General features: G+C 40.9%; 2 protein-coding genes and 1 long non-coding RNA gene across 7 annotated transcripts in view; 1 reads left to right on the forward strand and 2 right to left on the reverse strand.

Moving 5' to 3' along the window:
- The window catches only part of LOC130407188 (cell surface glycoprotein 1-like), a 105,585-nt gene that overhangs the window by 74,521 nt on the left and 13,133 nt on the right, over window positions 1-17,931 (reverse strand). The window lies entirely within an intron of this gene.
- On the reverse strand, window positions 92-3,689 carry LOC130407202 (uncharacterized). Its single transcript, XR_008904584.1, has 6 exons — window positions 3,557-3,689; window positions 3,064-3,173; window positions 2,192-2,828; window positions 1,974-2,053; window positions 1,795-1,857; window positions 92-1,137 (listed from the first exon to the last, which is right to left on the reverse strand). It is a non-coding gene; the product is annotated as an uncharacterized LOC130407202 (long non-coding RNA).
- The window catches only part of LOC130407199 (serine/threonine-protein kinase prk-2-like), a 52,997-nt gene continuing 38,759 nt past the window's right edge, over window positions 3,694-17,931 (forward strand). For 2 of the 4 annotated variants that reach the window (XR_008904582.1, XR_008904583.1), the window contains exons 1-4: window positions 3,694-3,827; window positions 7,201-7,248; window positions 7,548-7,926; window positions 8,112-9,439. Coding sequence is in view for 2 of the 4 variants with exons in the window: in XM_056729938.1 (XP_056585916.1) it covers window positions 4,331-4,333; window positions 7,201-7,248; window positions 7,548-7,926; window positions 8,112-8,228; window positions 8,447-8,512; window positions 9,149-9,207 (672 nt within the window). In the remaining 2 variants the exon portion in view is untranslated. Of the gene's footprint in view, window positions 3,828-4,214; window positions 4,334-7,200; window positions 7,249-7,547; window positions 7,927-8,111; window positions 9,562-17,931 lie in introns of those variants that run through there. The other 2 variants (XM_056729938.1, XM_056729940.1) reach the window with 2 other exon arrangements.

Below are 17,931 nucleotides of genomic sequence, written 5' to 3' on the forward strand. Positions count from 1 at the left end.
TTTGTCATGAACGAGACGGGACTAAACTGCGGGGATTGAGAGAGAACAACTTTATTTAAAGAAGATAACAAGCAAGATCAAAGTCATGGTGAGAAAAAAACTTAACGATTTGACACAAGACAAGAGAAACAGGGAATGAGAAGGAAAACTAAATGAGAATGTGAAACTGGGGCACAAACTATTAAGGTAATGAATGGGTAACAAGGAGGGAGGGGCATCACCACGCCATCAATCAAGACTGAAAGACACACACTGTAACAAGCGAGGCACAGAGAGTAAGTATAGTAGAATCCAATCACAGAAACTTTTTGCATTTTGTACAATATTGTTAGCCCAACTTGACAATTATTTCACGTTTTATTAGCACGAAAAATAACGACATCAGAAACCTCATTGGTGGCTACAACCCTGGTTCCTGCAACAGTTGCAATTTGAAGAGTTAGTAATACGTGTTATTTTGTACAAGCAGAAGTAAATGAAATAAATTGCTAGACTTGTTAGTGTTTAATGTTTATTTTGTTGGAGATTTCGGAAAGTATTTGTTCGTTTTATTGTTTAATTAATTCATATATGGTATTTGAATGTTTTAAGGTAAGAAACCATCGCTTTACACGAAGAAGTTTTACTCCAGTAGACGATATGGAAGCCAAGTCAGTAACAGTAGTTAGTAATATGTGTTATTTTTTGTACAAGCATAAGCAGTGCCGGCCCGAGCCTCTTGGAGGCCCAAAGCAGAATTTGATTTGGGGGCCCCCCTCCCAGCACGCGAAGTCACCTGTGCTTGAAGATTATTGACACAAATCTCACGCTATTATGTTACATTATAAATTAATACAGTGAGGTTATGTATTAATACAAAATAAATACATAAAAATACTCAATACGATACTTAAATAAAAGACTTTACTCTTAAACTTCTGAATACAAACTGTCACAAAACAAGAAATAAATAATTTGCAAATGTGCAAATGCAAATGTAAATTAAATGTGCAATCTTTTAAATAAAACCAAAATAGACAAACATTCATATAATCAAAAATAGAATGTTACAGAAAAATAGATACTTAAATAATGAAAGCAAACATAAGAACAGGGCGGGTAGAGTTGGTTGTGCTCCAAAGTACTTCAACAGTGTTCCTGAAAGAAAATAGCATTGCATAAGTGCATAGTTGATCGAGCAGAATGAGTTTATTTTGCCATCACTACTTTCACAACAAGCAAATTCAAACCAGTGACCACACCTAACAATTCATATTCTATTGGCAAATGAGGCACAATTACAGTATGGTGAAAACTTAACATGGTGATCTACTGCAGCCTATAAATATGAGCAGGGCCGTGTGGAGACCCTTAAGGGGGCAGGTGCTCACAGTAAAAAAGAGGCACATGGAACAAGGCGTTCAACAGGGCTGTGCTCTAAACATAAATACTGTTTATTGTGACAAATTCCTTGCAGATATACGTATTGATACAGAGGCTTCTGTTTTGATATACCAGCCAATGCTGTCATGCAGTTTTAAAAAAAGAAACATAACAGAAAAAACACTTTAATGTTTAAAAGGTAAATATATATTTTCTTTGGACCTATTAATAACTAGATTAGAAATTGAGGTGTATAAAGTTTGACGTGTATAAAGTCAAACCTTAAGTTTTTTTCTCTCCGTTATACAGAATAATAAAGAACAGCTCTGTAGGACATGGAAACAATTAAAAAATAAACGTGGCCCCTGACATATTGGTTAGTATGATTGTAGGCAACAGGCTTTTAAAACACTGTGGGCTGACATAACTTACAGGGAGCAGCTGATTTTGATGTGTTTTCTGGGGATGTCCTGCTGATGTGGCAGGAGGTCATCTCTGGCAATAGAAATTAAAACAAACATGTGACATATATTAGCTGATTAAACAATTGTTATGCATGACAAGATGTACAGATTGCTGAATATGTGTTGTACTGGCTCACATTGACTGACCTACTGTAGTGCTGCAGTTGATGCCAAGGGTGATTGCTTACAGTGGCTGCTGCACACCAAGAGCTGCAAGGTTTTTAAATCTGGGAATGAAACATTAAGAGTGGGCTTGAGAAATCTATATAGACAGAGATATGTGTGTGTTTTGCTTTCTTGTGTCTACAGAGACAACACTTCTCGGTTCCTCTCTCTCTCTTTATCTTTTGCAGCTTGCAACTCACCGTCACCTACTTTAAAAGCTGCCTCCAGAATTTTTTTCTTGAATGAGTTCCACCTCATCATACCACACATGTGAGACTCTTAGGCAGTGTGCTCTTTAATTTTTTCTAAAGCCTTCCTCCAGTGATCTAACCGTACAGCTTTCCAGTTTGTGTGACTCTTGTATTGTCTATAATTCATAAAAACACGGCAACTGAAACAAAACATGGCATCAGTGCTAGGAGAATATTCTAGCCATGGGTTATTTTCATACCACTTCTTCTGAAATGAATGTCCCTCTACATTCTTGTGAAAAGATAGGACTGGTTTGCAGGGTCCAATATTATCACACATTTGAATGAAGGCCTCATCGTACTTTATATTGAATTTTAGGATGTGAGCAGGGTCAGTTGGGTGTTAAAGTCCAAGTAGGTTTGAGAATAGCCCCTCTCTGGCTTCTGTCTCCTTCTCCTAGCTTGCTTCATCCTGCACTGTTTCTGTCGCCTGAGTCTCAACACTTCCCTCTTTCTCTACAGCCTCTGCCTCATGGCTTACTGTTCCTTGTAGTGTTTTCTCTGTCGCTAGAGTCATAATTTCCCTCTTTCTCTACAGTCTCTGTCTCCATCTCATCATCTGATTTACTTTCCCCTCTCCGTCCATCTAGGAACAAGGCACAATTCACTATTTCAGCAATTATCTGTTTTTAACCCACACCGCTACTCTTAGTCAATACACTACCTAATCAATAATAAATCAACCTTACTGTATTGATACAAAACATCTGATACACTGCAATATAGTAATTATTATTACTATTACTATTGTTGTAGTTGATGGGTAAAATTGAATACCTTTGCAATGTAAACCAATGGTAGGCTACATGTGTTATTCTTACCCGTTGTGCTTTTCATAAACCAGCTGGAACTGGATCCTCTGCCTTTTGCTGCCTCAAGCAGCTCATTCTTTGTTTGTTTGATTCTCCTCTCTTTTTTAGGCATCTTTGCACTTTAGAACAAACACAAATGGACACATCATACCTTTTCCTGAAACCCATATCTCCATCACTCTGCACGTTGATGTCAAGTCAGGTATATTAATAATTGTATGGATATTGAGTTTACAGGCTGTAATGTTTTATCAGTTGTTGAATAAAACATATTTTTTCATATAATAAATATAATTCTATTCTAATCTTGTTCTGAATTTACTCATTTTTTAAATGAAAATGATATTAAAATAGTATTGAAAAGTGTAATTAGGAAGATTTAAAAATCTGAACAAGCATGTTTTACAAGTGTGGAGATAATTATTTTTAAGACACTCTACATTTCTTAAAAATAGGCTACTACTGTATAAAAATAGTAACGTTACAAAGTATGAATATTTACGTTAGTCATATCACATAACATAAAAACACCAAAGCCCTCGACGTCCATGAATATCTTCTCCCCCAAACAGCAAGAATACTCTGCACACGAGCCGACAGAGCGTCAATCTGTTTTGTCAAAAAAGAGAAAATACGATGCAGCAAGGCGAAGTAGACACAAAAAACGGCAGAAAACCCGAATAAACATCGCCGTAGCTTTCCCAAATGGAGTGCACTGAAGCAGGAAAAGGGTTTACTAAGCGACGACAAGTTGGAAGCTTTCTGCTGGACCGGTAAGTTTGTCAAATTTCCGCTATATAAGTGAACTGTTTGTTTGATAGCTTTAGCTAATAGATGAGCTGATCATCAAGAGAAGTAGCGTATTTCTTTGTAAATTTTTAGCACATTGTAATTGTACTATAAATCCTTGTTGCATGGCCGTGTTTAAGTCAAGTTAGTAATCATGTTTACAATCATTATTTGCATAAATCGGGTGTAAGTTATATTATAATACTGCTTAGCTTCCACATCCTCTCTTATGCGGTCCTCGCGGCTAACGTTAGCTCCTCTGCCTCTCCCCCCGCCATGCCTGCTTCTCCGCCTCTCCCCCCGCCCTGCCTGCTTCTCCAACACCCCTACCACTCAGCCCTCTCCCTCTTCTTCTCCCTCTTACAACCTGTGTTGAGTCCTCTGATTAACTCTGTGATGATGAGAAAAACGGAGTTTGCATGTTCTCCCCGTGCCTCGGGGGTTTCCTCCGGGTACTCCGGTTTCCTCCCCTGGTCCAAAGACATGCATGGTAGGTTGATTGGCATTTCTGGAAAAAATTGTCCGTAGGGTGTGAGTGCGTGAGTGAATGAGTGAGTGTGTGTGCCCTGCGATGGGTTGGCACTCCATCCAGGGTGTATCCTGCCTTGATGCCCGATGACTCCTGAGATAGGCGCAGGCTCCCCGTGACCCGAGGTAGTTCGGATAAGCGGTAGAAAATGGAATGGAATGATGAGAAAAACGTCTACTAAGACTTTCGCGGTTAGATTACACGCCTTTAGCATTAGCAAGCGGTTTAAATAGGCTGTAAATTACGAACCAAGTTACCGTGCCAAAAAATGCTGTGTATAATAAGCGAATAAATCACTGACACAATGTTAAACAAGTAACAATAATATTAACAATTACAATTTGATTAAATGATGAATTAAGTAACTTTTATTTATTTATTTTTCTTTGTAAATAAACCTCGTCACTTGACTTGCAAAGGTTACTCTCTGCTGTCTCAGACGACGACATCTCTGTCATGTGTCTGTAACTTCAGTCTGTTGTTCGCCTGTGAGAAGTAGATTGCAATAATCAACATTATCATTATCATATAATGCCCGCTGTCATTTACGGAACCCCTTTGTCCTGTGACGGCAACCGTAGTTTCGCTAATGGGAGGGGGGTGTCGGAGCTGTAGGTTGCAATTTCCAACTACACCAATAGTGGCCTCTGAAACGAACACATAGAACCTTTAAACTGATATCTATAATCAATACGTGAAATACACCTAGATAAATGTATATTAATAATGCGAGATATTTCACTTTTGATGGCGGGGATTTAACGTTAGCCTTGGTGAGGGCTTATATAACATCACGAGTCATGACTAGCCGCTACCTCAAGTGACGTGAGCACAATTTGTCACTTATCATGCAAACATACCTTTATCTTGCTCTTTTTTCTCCTCTGTCCTTTTCTTATTTATCTTTTCGGCACCAGAGGGATACATCCTTTTTTGTGACATGGCTTGTCATTTATTAATTACAGTGACACGCAATTGCGCGCTGGCGCAAATTATCAATGCGCGCGAAATGTGTCTAAGCTCAATTGCGCATGACTCAACCGCTAACAGTCACAGCAGTTGTCGGCAAATCAGAATTTTCTTATCTTGAATATTCTTTTCATTTCATTTATTCATTCATATTCAATAATTAATTCATTCATTAATATAACTTGTTTTAAGTTATTTAATTGTAAAAAAACCATGGCCAGGGGGCCCCAAGCAGCCGCTTAGTTCGCTTATGCCTCAGGCCGGCATAAGTAAATGAAAAAAATTGCTAGATTGTGTTTATTTTGTTGGAGATTTCGGAAAGTATTTGTTCCTTTTATTGTTTAATTAATTCATATATGGTATTTGAATGTTTTAAGGAAAGAAACCATCGCTTTACACAAAGTTTTACTCCAGTAAACGATATGGAAGCCAGGTCAACAGGTTAGTTTTGATGATGAGAAATGTCGGTGCTGGTGGTCTAAATTAACAAAATCTGTAATATCAATAAAATTGTGTTTTAGGTTATGTGGGTTGCGGTGGCATTTTCATAATTTCTCATAAAATTACTTGTTTACCTAGACTGATTTTGGAGTTGTCTTAGAGAGTACTTTGAATGTTTATAAGTAATAGTAGTGGAGTATATTTATATCAGCTGACATACTTTTAACACATTTAGAAATAACAATTTTCGAAAAAAACTAAATGTTAAACGTCTATTTTACTGATAGATTGGCGAGCTGGTTCGTCTCCAGTGGTTCTCACTCCAGTCCTCAGGCCCCCCCTGACAGAATACTTTGGATGTCTCCGTATTGAACACCTGAAGAAGTTAATGAGATAATGAAGTGACGATTGATTCATTAATGATGAACAGGTGATGTTAACAAACACAATCCCTAGAATAAAAACCATAATAGTGTTGATCTTTCTTTAACTGTGGCTCTTACCCTTGATTTATTATGTTAAATATTTTGCTAGCTGAAATAGTTTGTTTCTGAAGCATATTTATAAGAGCCTGACAAAATTATTTCGTCCTGGTATTGGTTATAGCTGTGAAAATGTTGGTTGATTTTTGGTGTGTCACGATATTTGTCAGACTTAAATCCCCCTTATTTGCATCTGTCTTATAACAATTTAAGAAGGTTACATTCCGACAATTTTGTCTTTTGTATGGCTGTTCAGAAACACACTATAACAGCTGATATAAAAAATAAATCAAGGGTAAGAGCCCCACTAAAGGAAACATTATTATGGTTTTTGAACTTACTTATGATGTTTTCTTCAGCGATTAACATCACCTGTTCATCATTATTGATCAATCATCACTTCATTATCTCTTTAACTTGTTCAGGTGTTCAATAGGGAGACATCCAAAGTATTCTGTCAGGGGGGGCCTGAGGACTGGAGTTGAGAACCACTAGTCTAGAGTCTAGACTGAACCCAAATGTCCCGAACCAGCTGACGTCCAGCCAGCCAGCACGTGAGTCTCCTATGTATGGGTGTCCGCCATTTTGTAACCTTGTCCGAATTCTGTGTAAACGACTCATTCCATTCCCTACATTTGTTCACTACTTTTTACTCACAATGCAATCTGATTTTGAGTGTACACTCGCTCACTCATATTTCCCATGATACAACACGAATCATTATACCTAATGTATTATGGCTCCTGTATGATATCGCTTATTGCTCCCTAAACTCTTTGTAAGTCGCTTTGGATAAAATCGTTTGCTAAATGACTAAATGTAAATGTAAACATAGATGCATGTTCATTGTTTTGATCCATATGTGTTTAAATAAATTTAACTGTAAAGTGTGATGTACTGCTGTAAAGCTTACATGGATTTTTTTTCTTTTTGCAGGTCGCCATCAAACATGTTCCATTACAAAACATTTGTTATTGTGATACTGTAAGTTGGCAAGATTTAAAATATCTAATATACTGTATAGATCTTAAATGTCATGTACATATATATCCAACAACTATTTTAGTTTGAGACATTAACATGTAACATCTTTTTAACAAAACTATTCTTGTGTTTTGAAGCTGTTTGAAGCATTAACAAATTATTGATTAATGAATGTCATTCATACTCAGTTGTTATGCTCATAATATCAATTAGAAAAAATATAGAAAATGCATTTCTTATAGTTGTCTCAAAGTAATAAGACTACAGTCAGCTAACCTTTTTTTGTGCTTTTTCACCAGTCTAAGGGCGAGCGTCTACCCAAAGAAGTGGCTGTACATCAGGAGCTACATAAATCGGAGACATGCCCTTATATTGTTAAAATATACGACTGGTATCTGGAAGATCAGCTCATCATGACTATGGAATACCCACGGCCATGCATGACCTTGCATGATTTCATCAAATGTCATCCAAGTCTTCCGCGTGAAACCTTGGCACGTCGTTTGATGAACCAAGCAGTTACAGCAGCCAAATACTGCATTGGACACGGTGTCAACCATGGTGACTTGTCATGCGACAACTTCTTGATCAATACAGATCGGATGCAGGTGAAAATTATAGATTTTAGATCCGGCAGGTTTATCTCAACCACCAACAACCTAGAGTCAGGATACTGTGGTGAGTTTCTGTGTTTCTATAGCATTAAGCCCAGATGTGATGAAACTTTTGTAAAAACTGTAGCCAAGCCAAGCTTTGTGTTCCCCCTTAACACATTAGAAAAATGTACAGGTATGATGGATGCCGTTATTCTGTGACTTCAATAACTTTTACTGATTTAATGTTTTGCTCACTTCTTGCTTAAGTTACAGACAGTGCCTATGCGGTTGCAGATACTGTCTGTGGTTTGGGTAAAATTCGGGCACAATTGGTGGGTTGCTGTTGCTACGTTGGCGTTACTCACAACCACATCGTATCTGAAGGTAAGAGAACAGCACTAACAAAAATCTTTAAATGTTAAATGCAAACTAAGCATCTGCACTGTTTCTGGGAGTTCTCACCAAATACAACTTCCCAGGAAAAATATAATTATTACTAAAGTCTTTTTTCTTAAAGTTTTTTTTATTCAGGTCCAAAAAGAGTCTATTTAACATAAAGCAAGATTTTGACAGATTCCTAAAATGTCTGTTTCCTCTGTCAGGGTTCTGTTCCTTCCTGTCTTGGGTTCTCGTGCCTTGGGGACAGTGTCATGACAATATCATGTCTTGTGAGTGTGTTTTGTTTTGTGTGGACACACGTGGTGGTTTGTTTTGACATTTTGCCGTGTGTCCTCCTGTCTTTCGTTTAGCTCCGCCTCCTTGTTTCTCCGTTAGCATCCCATTAGTGTTTCATCTCCCTCACCTGTCCATTCTACTTCCCGCCAGTCTCCCTTAATGTTCGTTAACATTCGTTAATACATGTCTAATGCAATCTCAAGCTTCTCCTTGGTCTTCTGCATTAGCCGAAGCTGCTCAGCGTAGTCTAGGGTTGGGAATGGGATACCAACATACACATGACCGGAGGAAGGCAGAGGATGGGGTACGGCGGGACAAAAACAAGGAGGGGGGAGAAAACAAAGGGATAAATATGATTGAGAAGATAAACAAATGGAGGGAAAAACAGAATGATTTTCTGAGATGAGAAAACCATACTTGACTGATGTGACCTTTGACCTAATCTATTATCTCTAATAATCATCTTATCTAGTTCTGTTCTATTAGGGTTAAAAGAGTTTCCTAGATCTGGCTGTGTAATTGCATGGCACTGCTGGTTGAGATATCTATTGTTTATGCTGAATTTCCAGACGCTTACAATAGTGCCATTTGCATTCATTTCTGACATGCTTTGTGCTGAAATGTGGCAGATTTGTCCAATGCTGTGTGCTTTATACATGTTCACACTGCACAGAGGGAAAATGTATAAAGCCTCAAGATGGCTGAAAGCAGACTGTGGCAGGTAAGATGAATACACACATTGTAGCCTGCACCTATTCCATTGCTTTAGTAATGTCCTTTATTCATTTCTCTTTCGTTGTATTCTGTGTGTGATACCTGAGAGTTTGGCCTCCAGCTTTCGTATATGATCGTTCCTGCGCTGGATCTGAGATGAGAAATCATCTCTGGAGCTGCTGCCGTCGGATGCCTGAGAGTGAAGGGTACAGATGAATACACACTCATCATAATCATATTACGAATCCTGATCAATATACGTGGAAAACATCTTATACAGTGCCTTGCGAAAGTATTCGGCCCCCTTTAACTTTTTGCCACATTTCAGGCTTCAAACATAAAGATATGAAACTGTAATTTTATGTGAAGAATCAACAACAAGTGGGACACAATCATGAAGTGGAACGAAATTTATTGGATATTTCAAACTTTTTAAACAAATAAAAAATCTGAAAAATTGGGTGTGCAAAATTATTCAGCCCCCTTAAGTTAATACTTTGTAGCGCCACCTTTTGCTGCGATTACAGCTGTAAGTCGCTTGGGGTAAGTCTCTATCAGTTCTGCACATCGAGAGACTGAAATTTTTGCCCATTCCTCCTTGCAAAACAGCTAGAGCTCAGTGAGGTTTGTTGGAGAGCATTTTTGAACAGCAGTTTTCAGTTCTTTCCACAGATTCTCGATGGGATTCAGGTCTGGACTTTGACTTGGCCATTCTAACATCTGGATATGTTTATTTGTGAACCATTCCATTGTAGATTTTGCTTTATGTTTTGGATCATTGTCTTTTGGAAGACAAATCTCCATCCCAGTCTCAAGTCTTTTGCAGACTCCATCAGGTTTTCTTCCAGAATGGTCCTGTATTTGGCTCCATCCATCTTCCCCTCAATTTTAACCATCTTCCCTGTCCCTGCTGAAGAAAAGCAGGCCCAAACCATGATGCTGCCACCACCATGTTTGACAGTGGGGATGGTGTGTTCAGGGTGATGAGCTGTGTTGCTTTTAAGCCAAACATAACGTTTTGCATTGTTGCCAAAAAGTTCGATTTTGGTTTCATCTGACCAGAGCACCATCTTCCACATGTTTGGTGTGTCTCCCAGGTGGCTTGTGGCAAACTTTAAACAACACTTTTTATGGATATCTTTAAGAAATGGCTTTCTTCTTGCCACTCTTCCATAAAGGCCAGATTTGTGCAGTATACGACTGATTTTTGTCCTATGGAAAGAGTCTCCCACCTCAGCTGTAGATCTCTGCAGTTCATCCAGAGTGATCATGGGCCTCTTGGCTGCATCTCTGATCAGTCTTCTCCTTGTATGAGCTAAAAGTTTAGAGGGACGGCCAGGTCTTGGTAGATTTGCAATGGTCTGATACTCCTTCCATTTCAATATTATTGCCTGCACATTGCTCCTTGGGATGTTTAAAGCTTGGGAAATCTTTTGTATCCAAATCCGGCTTTAAACTTCTCCACAACAGTATCTGGGACCTGCCTGGTGTGTTCCTTGTTCTCCATGATGCTCTCTGCGCTTTAAACGGACCTCTGAGACTATCAAAGTGCAGGTGCATTTATACGGAGACTTGATTACACACAGGTGGATTCTATTTATCATCATTAGTCATTTAGGTCAACATTGGATCATTCAGAGATCCTCACTGAACTTCTGGAGAGAGTTTGCTGCACTGAAAGTAAAGGGGGTAAATAATTTTGCACGCCCAATTTTTCAGTTTTCTATTTGTTAAAAAAGTTTGAAATATCCAATAAATTTCGTTCCACTTCATGATTGTGTCCCACTTGTTGTTGATTCTTCACCAAAAATTACAGTTTCATATCTTTATGTTTGAAGCCTGAAATGCGGCAAAAGGTCGCAAAGTTCAAGGGGGCCGAATACTTTCGCAAGGCACTGTAGCTCAGTCAAATGTTTACGATCTCTGATAACCAAACACTACTCCAGCGGAGTAGCCTTCTTTAAGGAAGGCTTCCCCCCTTTTTTGGTGTATTCCTTTGGGCGGAGGTTATTGTCATGATTCCGCTATCATGTCATGTTTATTCTTATTCTTGCAGCGGAGTCATGACTAAGTCTAGGGTTTTGTGTGAGAAGGACATGGCATGGTTTAGATATTGGCTGTCATGCTCCTTCTCGTGTCTCGTCTATGGCCCCGCCCCTCTCGTCTCCTCGTTAGCTTCCCTTGAGTGTTTTATTACCCACACCTGCCTATTGTTAATTATCCTTTGTTCGTCTCCCTATTTAATGCCCTTGTATTCTCTGTCCTCTGCTCGTTTGTTCTTGTACATACTTGTAAACTTGTCCGTTTGCCTGTCTGAACTCTGGTTCCAAGGAGTTATCCATACGCTGTGTCCCAGCGTTCATTTCCAGTGCTCTGTTCCTGTTTTTGGATCCTTTTGATTTTTGTTACAGTTTGTTACCCTACGTGAGTTTTTCGTTCCTGTTTGGCTGTCTTTGTTTATCCCCTGTATTTTACCCCATTGTGGGTTTTTGTTTTGTGTTTAATAAAATCTTTTGTTACCCCATACTGCTGCCTGCATTTGGGTTCTATCACATTACGTTTCGTGACAGAACAAACGAGCGACTAATGAACCCAGCAGGCAGTAACTCGTCCCAGACTTGGTGGCAGTCAACCTACAATGAGGTCCAGAAAGGCAACGGCCCTTTTCCTCCCCAGGGTAATCGGACCCTGGATGAATATGCACGGGGATCGGTGGTTAGGCGGGGCTTTCTCCCAGAGGTCCTGATGAACTCGTATTTCCTTGCTGGTCTGGTCAGTCCTCCTCCGCTGGAGGAACGGGAGAGGATGATCCGGGGGTCTTTCCAGGACCTGGTAAAGGATCTCTCGTGCAACGGCCCCCGGGACTTCTCCCACTTCCACCTGGATTCCGTCCCGGAGGACCGGGTTCTGACCACTGGGATGGTGAGGTTCGCCAGTCCATCCTACTCGCCTCCCGTCTGCATCCAGAGGAGACGCCCACGGAGGCAGTCGTGGGACTCCCCGTCCGACTCCTCCTGCATGGAGCTAGCCGTGCCTTCCACCGCCTCTCTTCCGTCGGCCGCACTCCCTGTGGGCCGCTCCCGGAGGAAGAAGTCCAAGAGGGGAGAGCGTTCCAGTACTGCCCAGCATCCGGTGTTCCCGAGGCTGGCTTTCAAGTCGGTCCAGCAACCGGCACCAACCACTTCCCAGCCGGCGGAGAGCGCTGCCCAGCCGGTCCCGTCCGGCACTCCCGGGCCTCTCCAGCTGGTCCCGTCCGGCACTCCCGGGCCTCTCCAGCCATGGTCCGTTCCGGCAGTCCAGCAGGGGACTAGGACAGTTCCTCCAAGGACTTCCCCTGTCAAGCCCTCTGGGGCTCCGCGCTCTGGCGTGCCCCCACTGGCTAGGACTTCCCCACACAGCCCCTACCCTTTTGGACTGCCCCCTAGGAACTCTTGTTTGCCCCCACCCCCCCTCCCTTGTTTGTTATTTTTATTGTCTCACCCCAACCCGTTTGTTATTATTTCTTGTATGCCCCTAATCATGTTTTCAATGTTCTGTTGGTTTTTGTCTGTTACCCAGTCTGTCTTGTCTTGTTAGTTACCCCTTGGTGAACACCTGGAGGTGTTCATTTGAGGGGGAGCTTATGTCATGATTCCGCTATCATGTCATGTTTATTCTTATTCTTGCAGCGGAGTCATGACTAAGTCTAGGGTTTTGTGTGAGAAGGACATGGCATGGCTTAGATATTGGCTGTCATGCTCCTTCTCGTGTCTCGTCTATGGCCCCGCCCCTCTCGTTTCCTCGTTAGCTTCCCTTGAGTGTTTTATTACCCACACCTGCCTATTGTTAATTATCCTTTGTTCGTCTCCCTATTTAATGCCCTTGTATTCTCTGTCCTGTGCTCGTTTGTTCTTGTACATACTTGTAAACTTTGATGTCCGTTTGCCTGTCTGAACTCTGGTTCCAAGGAGTTATCCATACGCTGTGTCCCAGCGTTTATTTCCAGCGTCCTGTTCCTGTTTTGTGATCCTTGTTGATTTTGTTGCAGTTGGTTCTCCCTCCGTGAGTTTTACGTTCCTGTTTGGCTGTCTTTGTTTATCCCCTGTATTTTACCCCATTGTGGGTTTTTGTTTTGTGTTTATTAAAATCTTTTGTTACCCCATACCGCTGCCTGCATTTGGGTTCTATCACCACACGTTTCGTGACAGTTATTAAAAGCACACGGAATAGTGACATCATGTACCCGGGAAGTAGAGGGCTGCAGTCCGATTCCAGCTGTTCTCTGTAGTCCTTGAAAAGCTAATTCTGTTGAAGACAATAGCGCTTTTCACAGTGTGTATTGTTTCAAAGCAGCTTTACGGGGCAAACAGGAAAACAGAGAAGTTAAAACACAGCACAGTGCATGGTATTTATATAAATTATATCTAAATTCTAATTAAATAAATAAATGAATGAATGCAGTCTCCCGCTGAGCAGGCCAACACTGCCCTGCTGTGGCGAGGAACCCAAACTCCAATGATTGATTAATGGAGAAAAAAACCTTGGGAGAAACCAGGCTCAACCGGGAGGGCCACATCCCCTCTGACGTGTCATAGCTGCACTCAGACTGCTGACATGTGGTTTAGGTTTAGCATTTAATACCAAATATTGTAACTTCAGCATTAATAAGACAAATAGTCCGTCTTTGCTCTTGGTTGGGGACGTAGTGGTCTGAGCTGGGATGGTCCGATGGTCATATTTCTCTTGGCTGGTGGTGGAATTGCCTTAGGTGGAGCTGGGATGGTCAGACACTCTGCAGCTGTATCTGGTATAATCTCAAATTGGGGATGGGCATCTGTCGGTCGTCTGGACATGGTAGAACTTCTTCCTACCTCGGGATGGGCATTCCGAGGCAGAGGCGGAAAGAGAATAAAGAGAATAATTAGCGTAGCTGCTGTTCATTAACTATGCTTTAAGTTAAAGCTTGGCTGAAAAGATGTGTCTTTAATCTAGATTTAAATTGGGAGAGTGTGTCTGACCCTCGAATAGTATCAGGAAGGCTATTCCAGAGTTTAGGTGCTACGTATGAGAAAGCTCGTCCCCATTTGGTGGATTTTGTTATTCTAGGTGTTGTCAAAAGTCCTAAGTTTTGAGATCTTAGAGAGCATGATGGGTTGTATCGTGATAAAAGCTCGGTTAAGTAAGTAGTTGCTAAACCGTTCAGGGCTTTGTAAGTAATTTAAAGAATTTTAAAATCAACTCGACTAATGTCCATCCTGTGCACTGTACACCTTAGGCCCTGAATCCACCGAGGCGCTTTTATGCGGCTGAAAACGGCAGGAGCTTGGCTGAAACCGCAAGCGTTCTGTACAGAGTTGAGCCTTTATCAACTCTGGGCGCCCTGTCGAACGCCTGCCCTGGTTGTGGGAAAAAAACAGAGCATCGGTGCGGAGCGCAAAAAGAAACTTTCAGCTGATGGCTTTTTTTTAAAGTGCAGCGTTACTGATGAAAACTATTAAAACACGTGGACAAACGGCTCTACTGCTGATTGGCTACAAGGTTGTTTTGGTACTTGACTTTGTCTAAACAAGCGTAATTTGGAAATCAGACCCCGCCTTTGAAACTTTATAAAAAATTGAAGTAAACACTTATCAGAAAGCAAATCCAACACTGAAGCACTAGAATAAAAAGTGTGGTAATGGATTTGTATTGATTTATTTTACAGATTTTGGATCCTCATGTCTGGATGATAATAGCACCGATGAATTGATTGTTGTCATTTATTTCTTGCAAGTCGTTGCTCAATAACATACAGTCAAACCAATATGTATTGAGACAACTTCAACATTCCTCAAATATAGAAAATGATAATAAAATTAAAGTACTTAAAGTTAAACTGTGTCCGAACAAATTAATCTTGATAATCTCAAATAATTTAGATAGACTAGCTCACAAATTATATTGGTTGAATAGCTGTCAGGTGTTAAATTTAAGTAGAGAATGAGGTAATACCAATTTAGGACAACCGATTACAAAACATTGCCTATTTTTGTTTTCTGTCATGGGTAAAAAGGTTGCATTAGCTTCATCGTAAGGTCAAAGTTAATAAATATTATTTTAATAGAAGTTTAAAGCTGATGTAACGCACAGTTTCTCCCAATCTCATAATCTTGAGTACCTATAGAGAAGTATTGCATACTTCGTATCTTCAAAGAGTCTTTAGATTGATCACATTTATAAATGACAGCTAAAGCTGTACGATTATTTCCGAAAACAGACGACCTCCTGAAGGCGTCCAGGGGGAGGAATTACAGGACGAGCACACAATACATCATCGCGTTATCCCTGCATAATTGTTGATTCTCAATGAGTGTGTTGTTTACATTATGCACATATCCGCAGATTGGCAACAAAACACAAACATATGACTCATCTTGACGCTACATCTATCAGTTTCAAATGATCTCTAAATACAGCATTATATCCCATGTTGATATAATTTACCTCACCCAAATGCAGTGAACAAACAGACACAACTGAACTTCGCCACAGTTTTCTCTTTTCATGTTCAAAAAACTTTCAGAAACCTTTATGATTTTAAAACAAGCGGATTCTTCTGTGCAGTGCGCACATGAAGTTAAACACTTTACTTCACAGAAAAAGCTTTAAAAACTCTGTGATGATTAATGGTCAAACAGATATGATTACGAGTACGAGTTTATTATGAGTATGCACTATTGCCATATATCTACATTTAGTCAAGTACACACTTCTACTACAAACTGAACATTGTGCTTTTGCAAAATAAAGAAAACTTACAGAATGTGCTTTGTCATCTCCTTTCCATTAACTCATTTGTGGAGTGCTGCACCTCACAAACTGAACCAAACTCAGTACATTGTCACCGTTTATTCACCTTCGTTTTGTTTATCTTTTAATTGTCAAATATTCCGCATATATTTATTTGCGTCACATGTTTTGCATTATTTATTGAAGGAAACTTGGATCCTTCAGAGAGACATATTTGTGTTGTTGGACAAATGCTGCGAAGAGACGCAGAAGAACTGACGAAATACCGTTAACAAATGATTAAATGCGTAATTTGCCATAAGTTATACACTCTGGACCCGCAGGTGTAATTTAAGTTAACCGTTGAGCTTCTAAATCCTACACAAATGTTAAAGGTGTTATATTTCTTTACATGTACAAATATACACAACATCATCATTATGACAATACACTAAGCGTGTTTCCATCACTCTCGCTCCGCCTCTCGGTCCTCAACCAGCCGGGGTACTCTCCTTCGCGGTGCCTGGCGGTGGCCCTGGGCCCTCGGTGGACGGCTCGACCGTCTGCCCCCTAGCGGCCAGTGGTGGCTCCTCCTTTAGCGGGAACTGTCCCCTGCTCCTCCCCCTTGGGCGGACGGACGCAGGCTCCGGCCTCTGGCAGGCGGTGGCCACACTCGGCTCTTCCGCCCCCTGCTCCTCCCCCTTGGGCGGATGGACACAGGCTCCGGCCTCTGGTGGATGGCGGCAACTCCCCCACTCCCACTTGGACGATAGCCACCCAACCTCGACCCAGGAGTGCGGCAGCAAAAGTCCCCGTCCAACCGAAGCTTTGCTGGCCCACGACGGCTCCTCTTCTCCAGAACCACTGCTTCGGGCAGCCACTGGCGGACGCCCTTCGTCTGCACAGCCTGAACTCTGTGACACCGCGAGGCCACTCGGCGGCGATGACTCTCCGACAGCATGTCTCTCCTTCCTCCAGGGTTTCGGCACCAATGTAACAAAGTTCAAGATAAGGAAGGAAGGAGTCGGGAACCAGCAAACATTTAAACATTTAATCACATAAAATAAAAAGTAAAAAGACAGCTGACCGCCCCTCACGGTCGAGCATAAGCATAAGAAGACAAGCGACGGGAATGCTGACGAGAGAGGACCAAGCCTGGCCTTTAGTTTGGTTTGTGTGTGTCGCCGACAGTCATGTGTGAGGGTCTGCCGGCTCTCTGTTTACTATTTGTGGTTGTCGCCGGCAGTCGTCCGTGAGGGGCTGCCGGCTCTATATTATTTAATTGTTGTTTATTAAATGTTTAGTGTTTGCCGGTTCCAGCCTCCTTTCTTCCTTTTAATTGAACATTATAACACTGATATTAAGTGGCAGTTTATTTGGAAGTGACGGTTGACTAGTTGGAATGAAACGGTGTTTATTCGAAAATGTTTTATTCGATATTCCAATATTGCAATTCCAATAAATTCTATACAGATTTCACAGTCACAGGTGCTCAGTTTTGCTACAATAATACGAGATGTAATACTTCTGCTCACAGATTTTTTTATCATATTTAAGCAATTCTTGACAACATGAATCCGAATTACTACAATTAATTTGTATGTTATCATTTATAAGTGGTGTGTGTGAATGTGCAAAAACGACAGTATCGAGTGTCTGCGTATCTGTGCATATGCAGCAGGCACGTATTGTGGCATGATGCCCAATGCACATATGTTCATGTGATGCGCCGAACACACTTTGAGATGACGAGCAACATGCATGACAGGCTAAATGTATGTTTTGACGACCTTTGCATTCCTGCACCCACGGAAGAGTCACTGGCCACCACTGTTCTTTTAATGTTAATTATTAGGGCTTGGCAAAATCGATTAATCGTTTTTTTTAAACGGATCAATTCAATATCGATTCTTAAATGCTGTGAATTGACTTTTTTCCTTTCATATTTACA

This window comes from Triplophysa dalaica, chromosome 18, assembly GCF_015846415.1.
Source record: "Triplophysa dalaica isolate WHDGS20190420 chromosome 18, ASM1584641v1, whole genome shotgun sequence".
Taxonomy (NCBI): domain Eukaryota; kingdom Metazoa; phylum Chordata; class Actinopteri; order Cypriniformes; family Nemacheilidae; genus Triplophysa; species Triplophysa dalaica.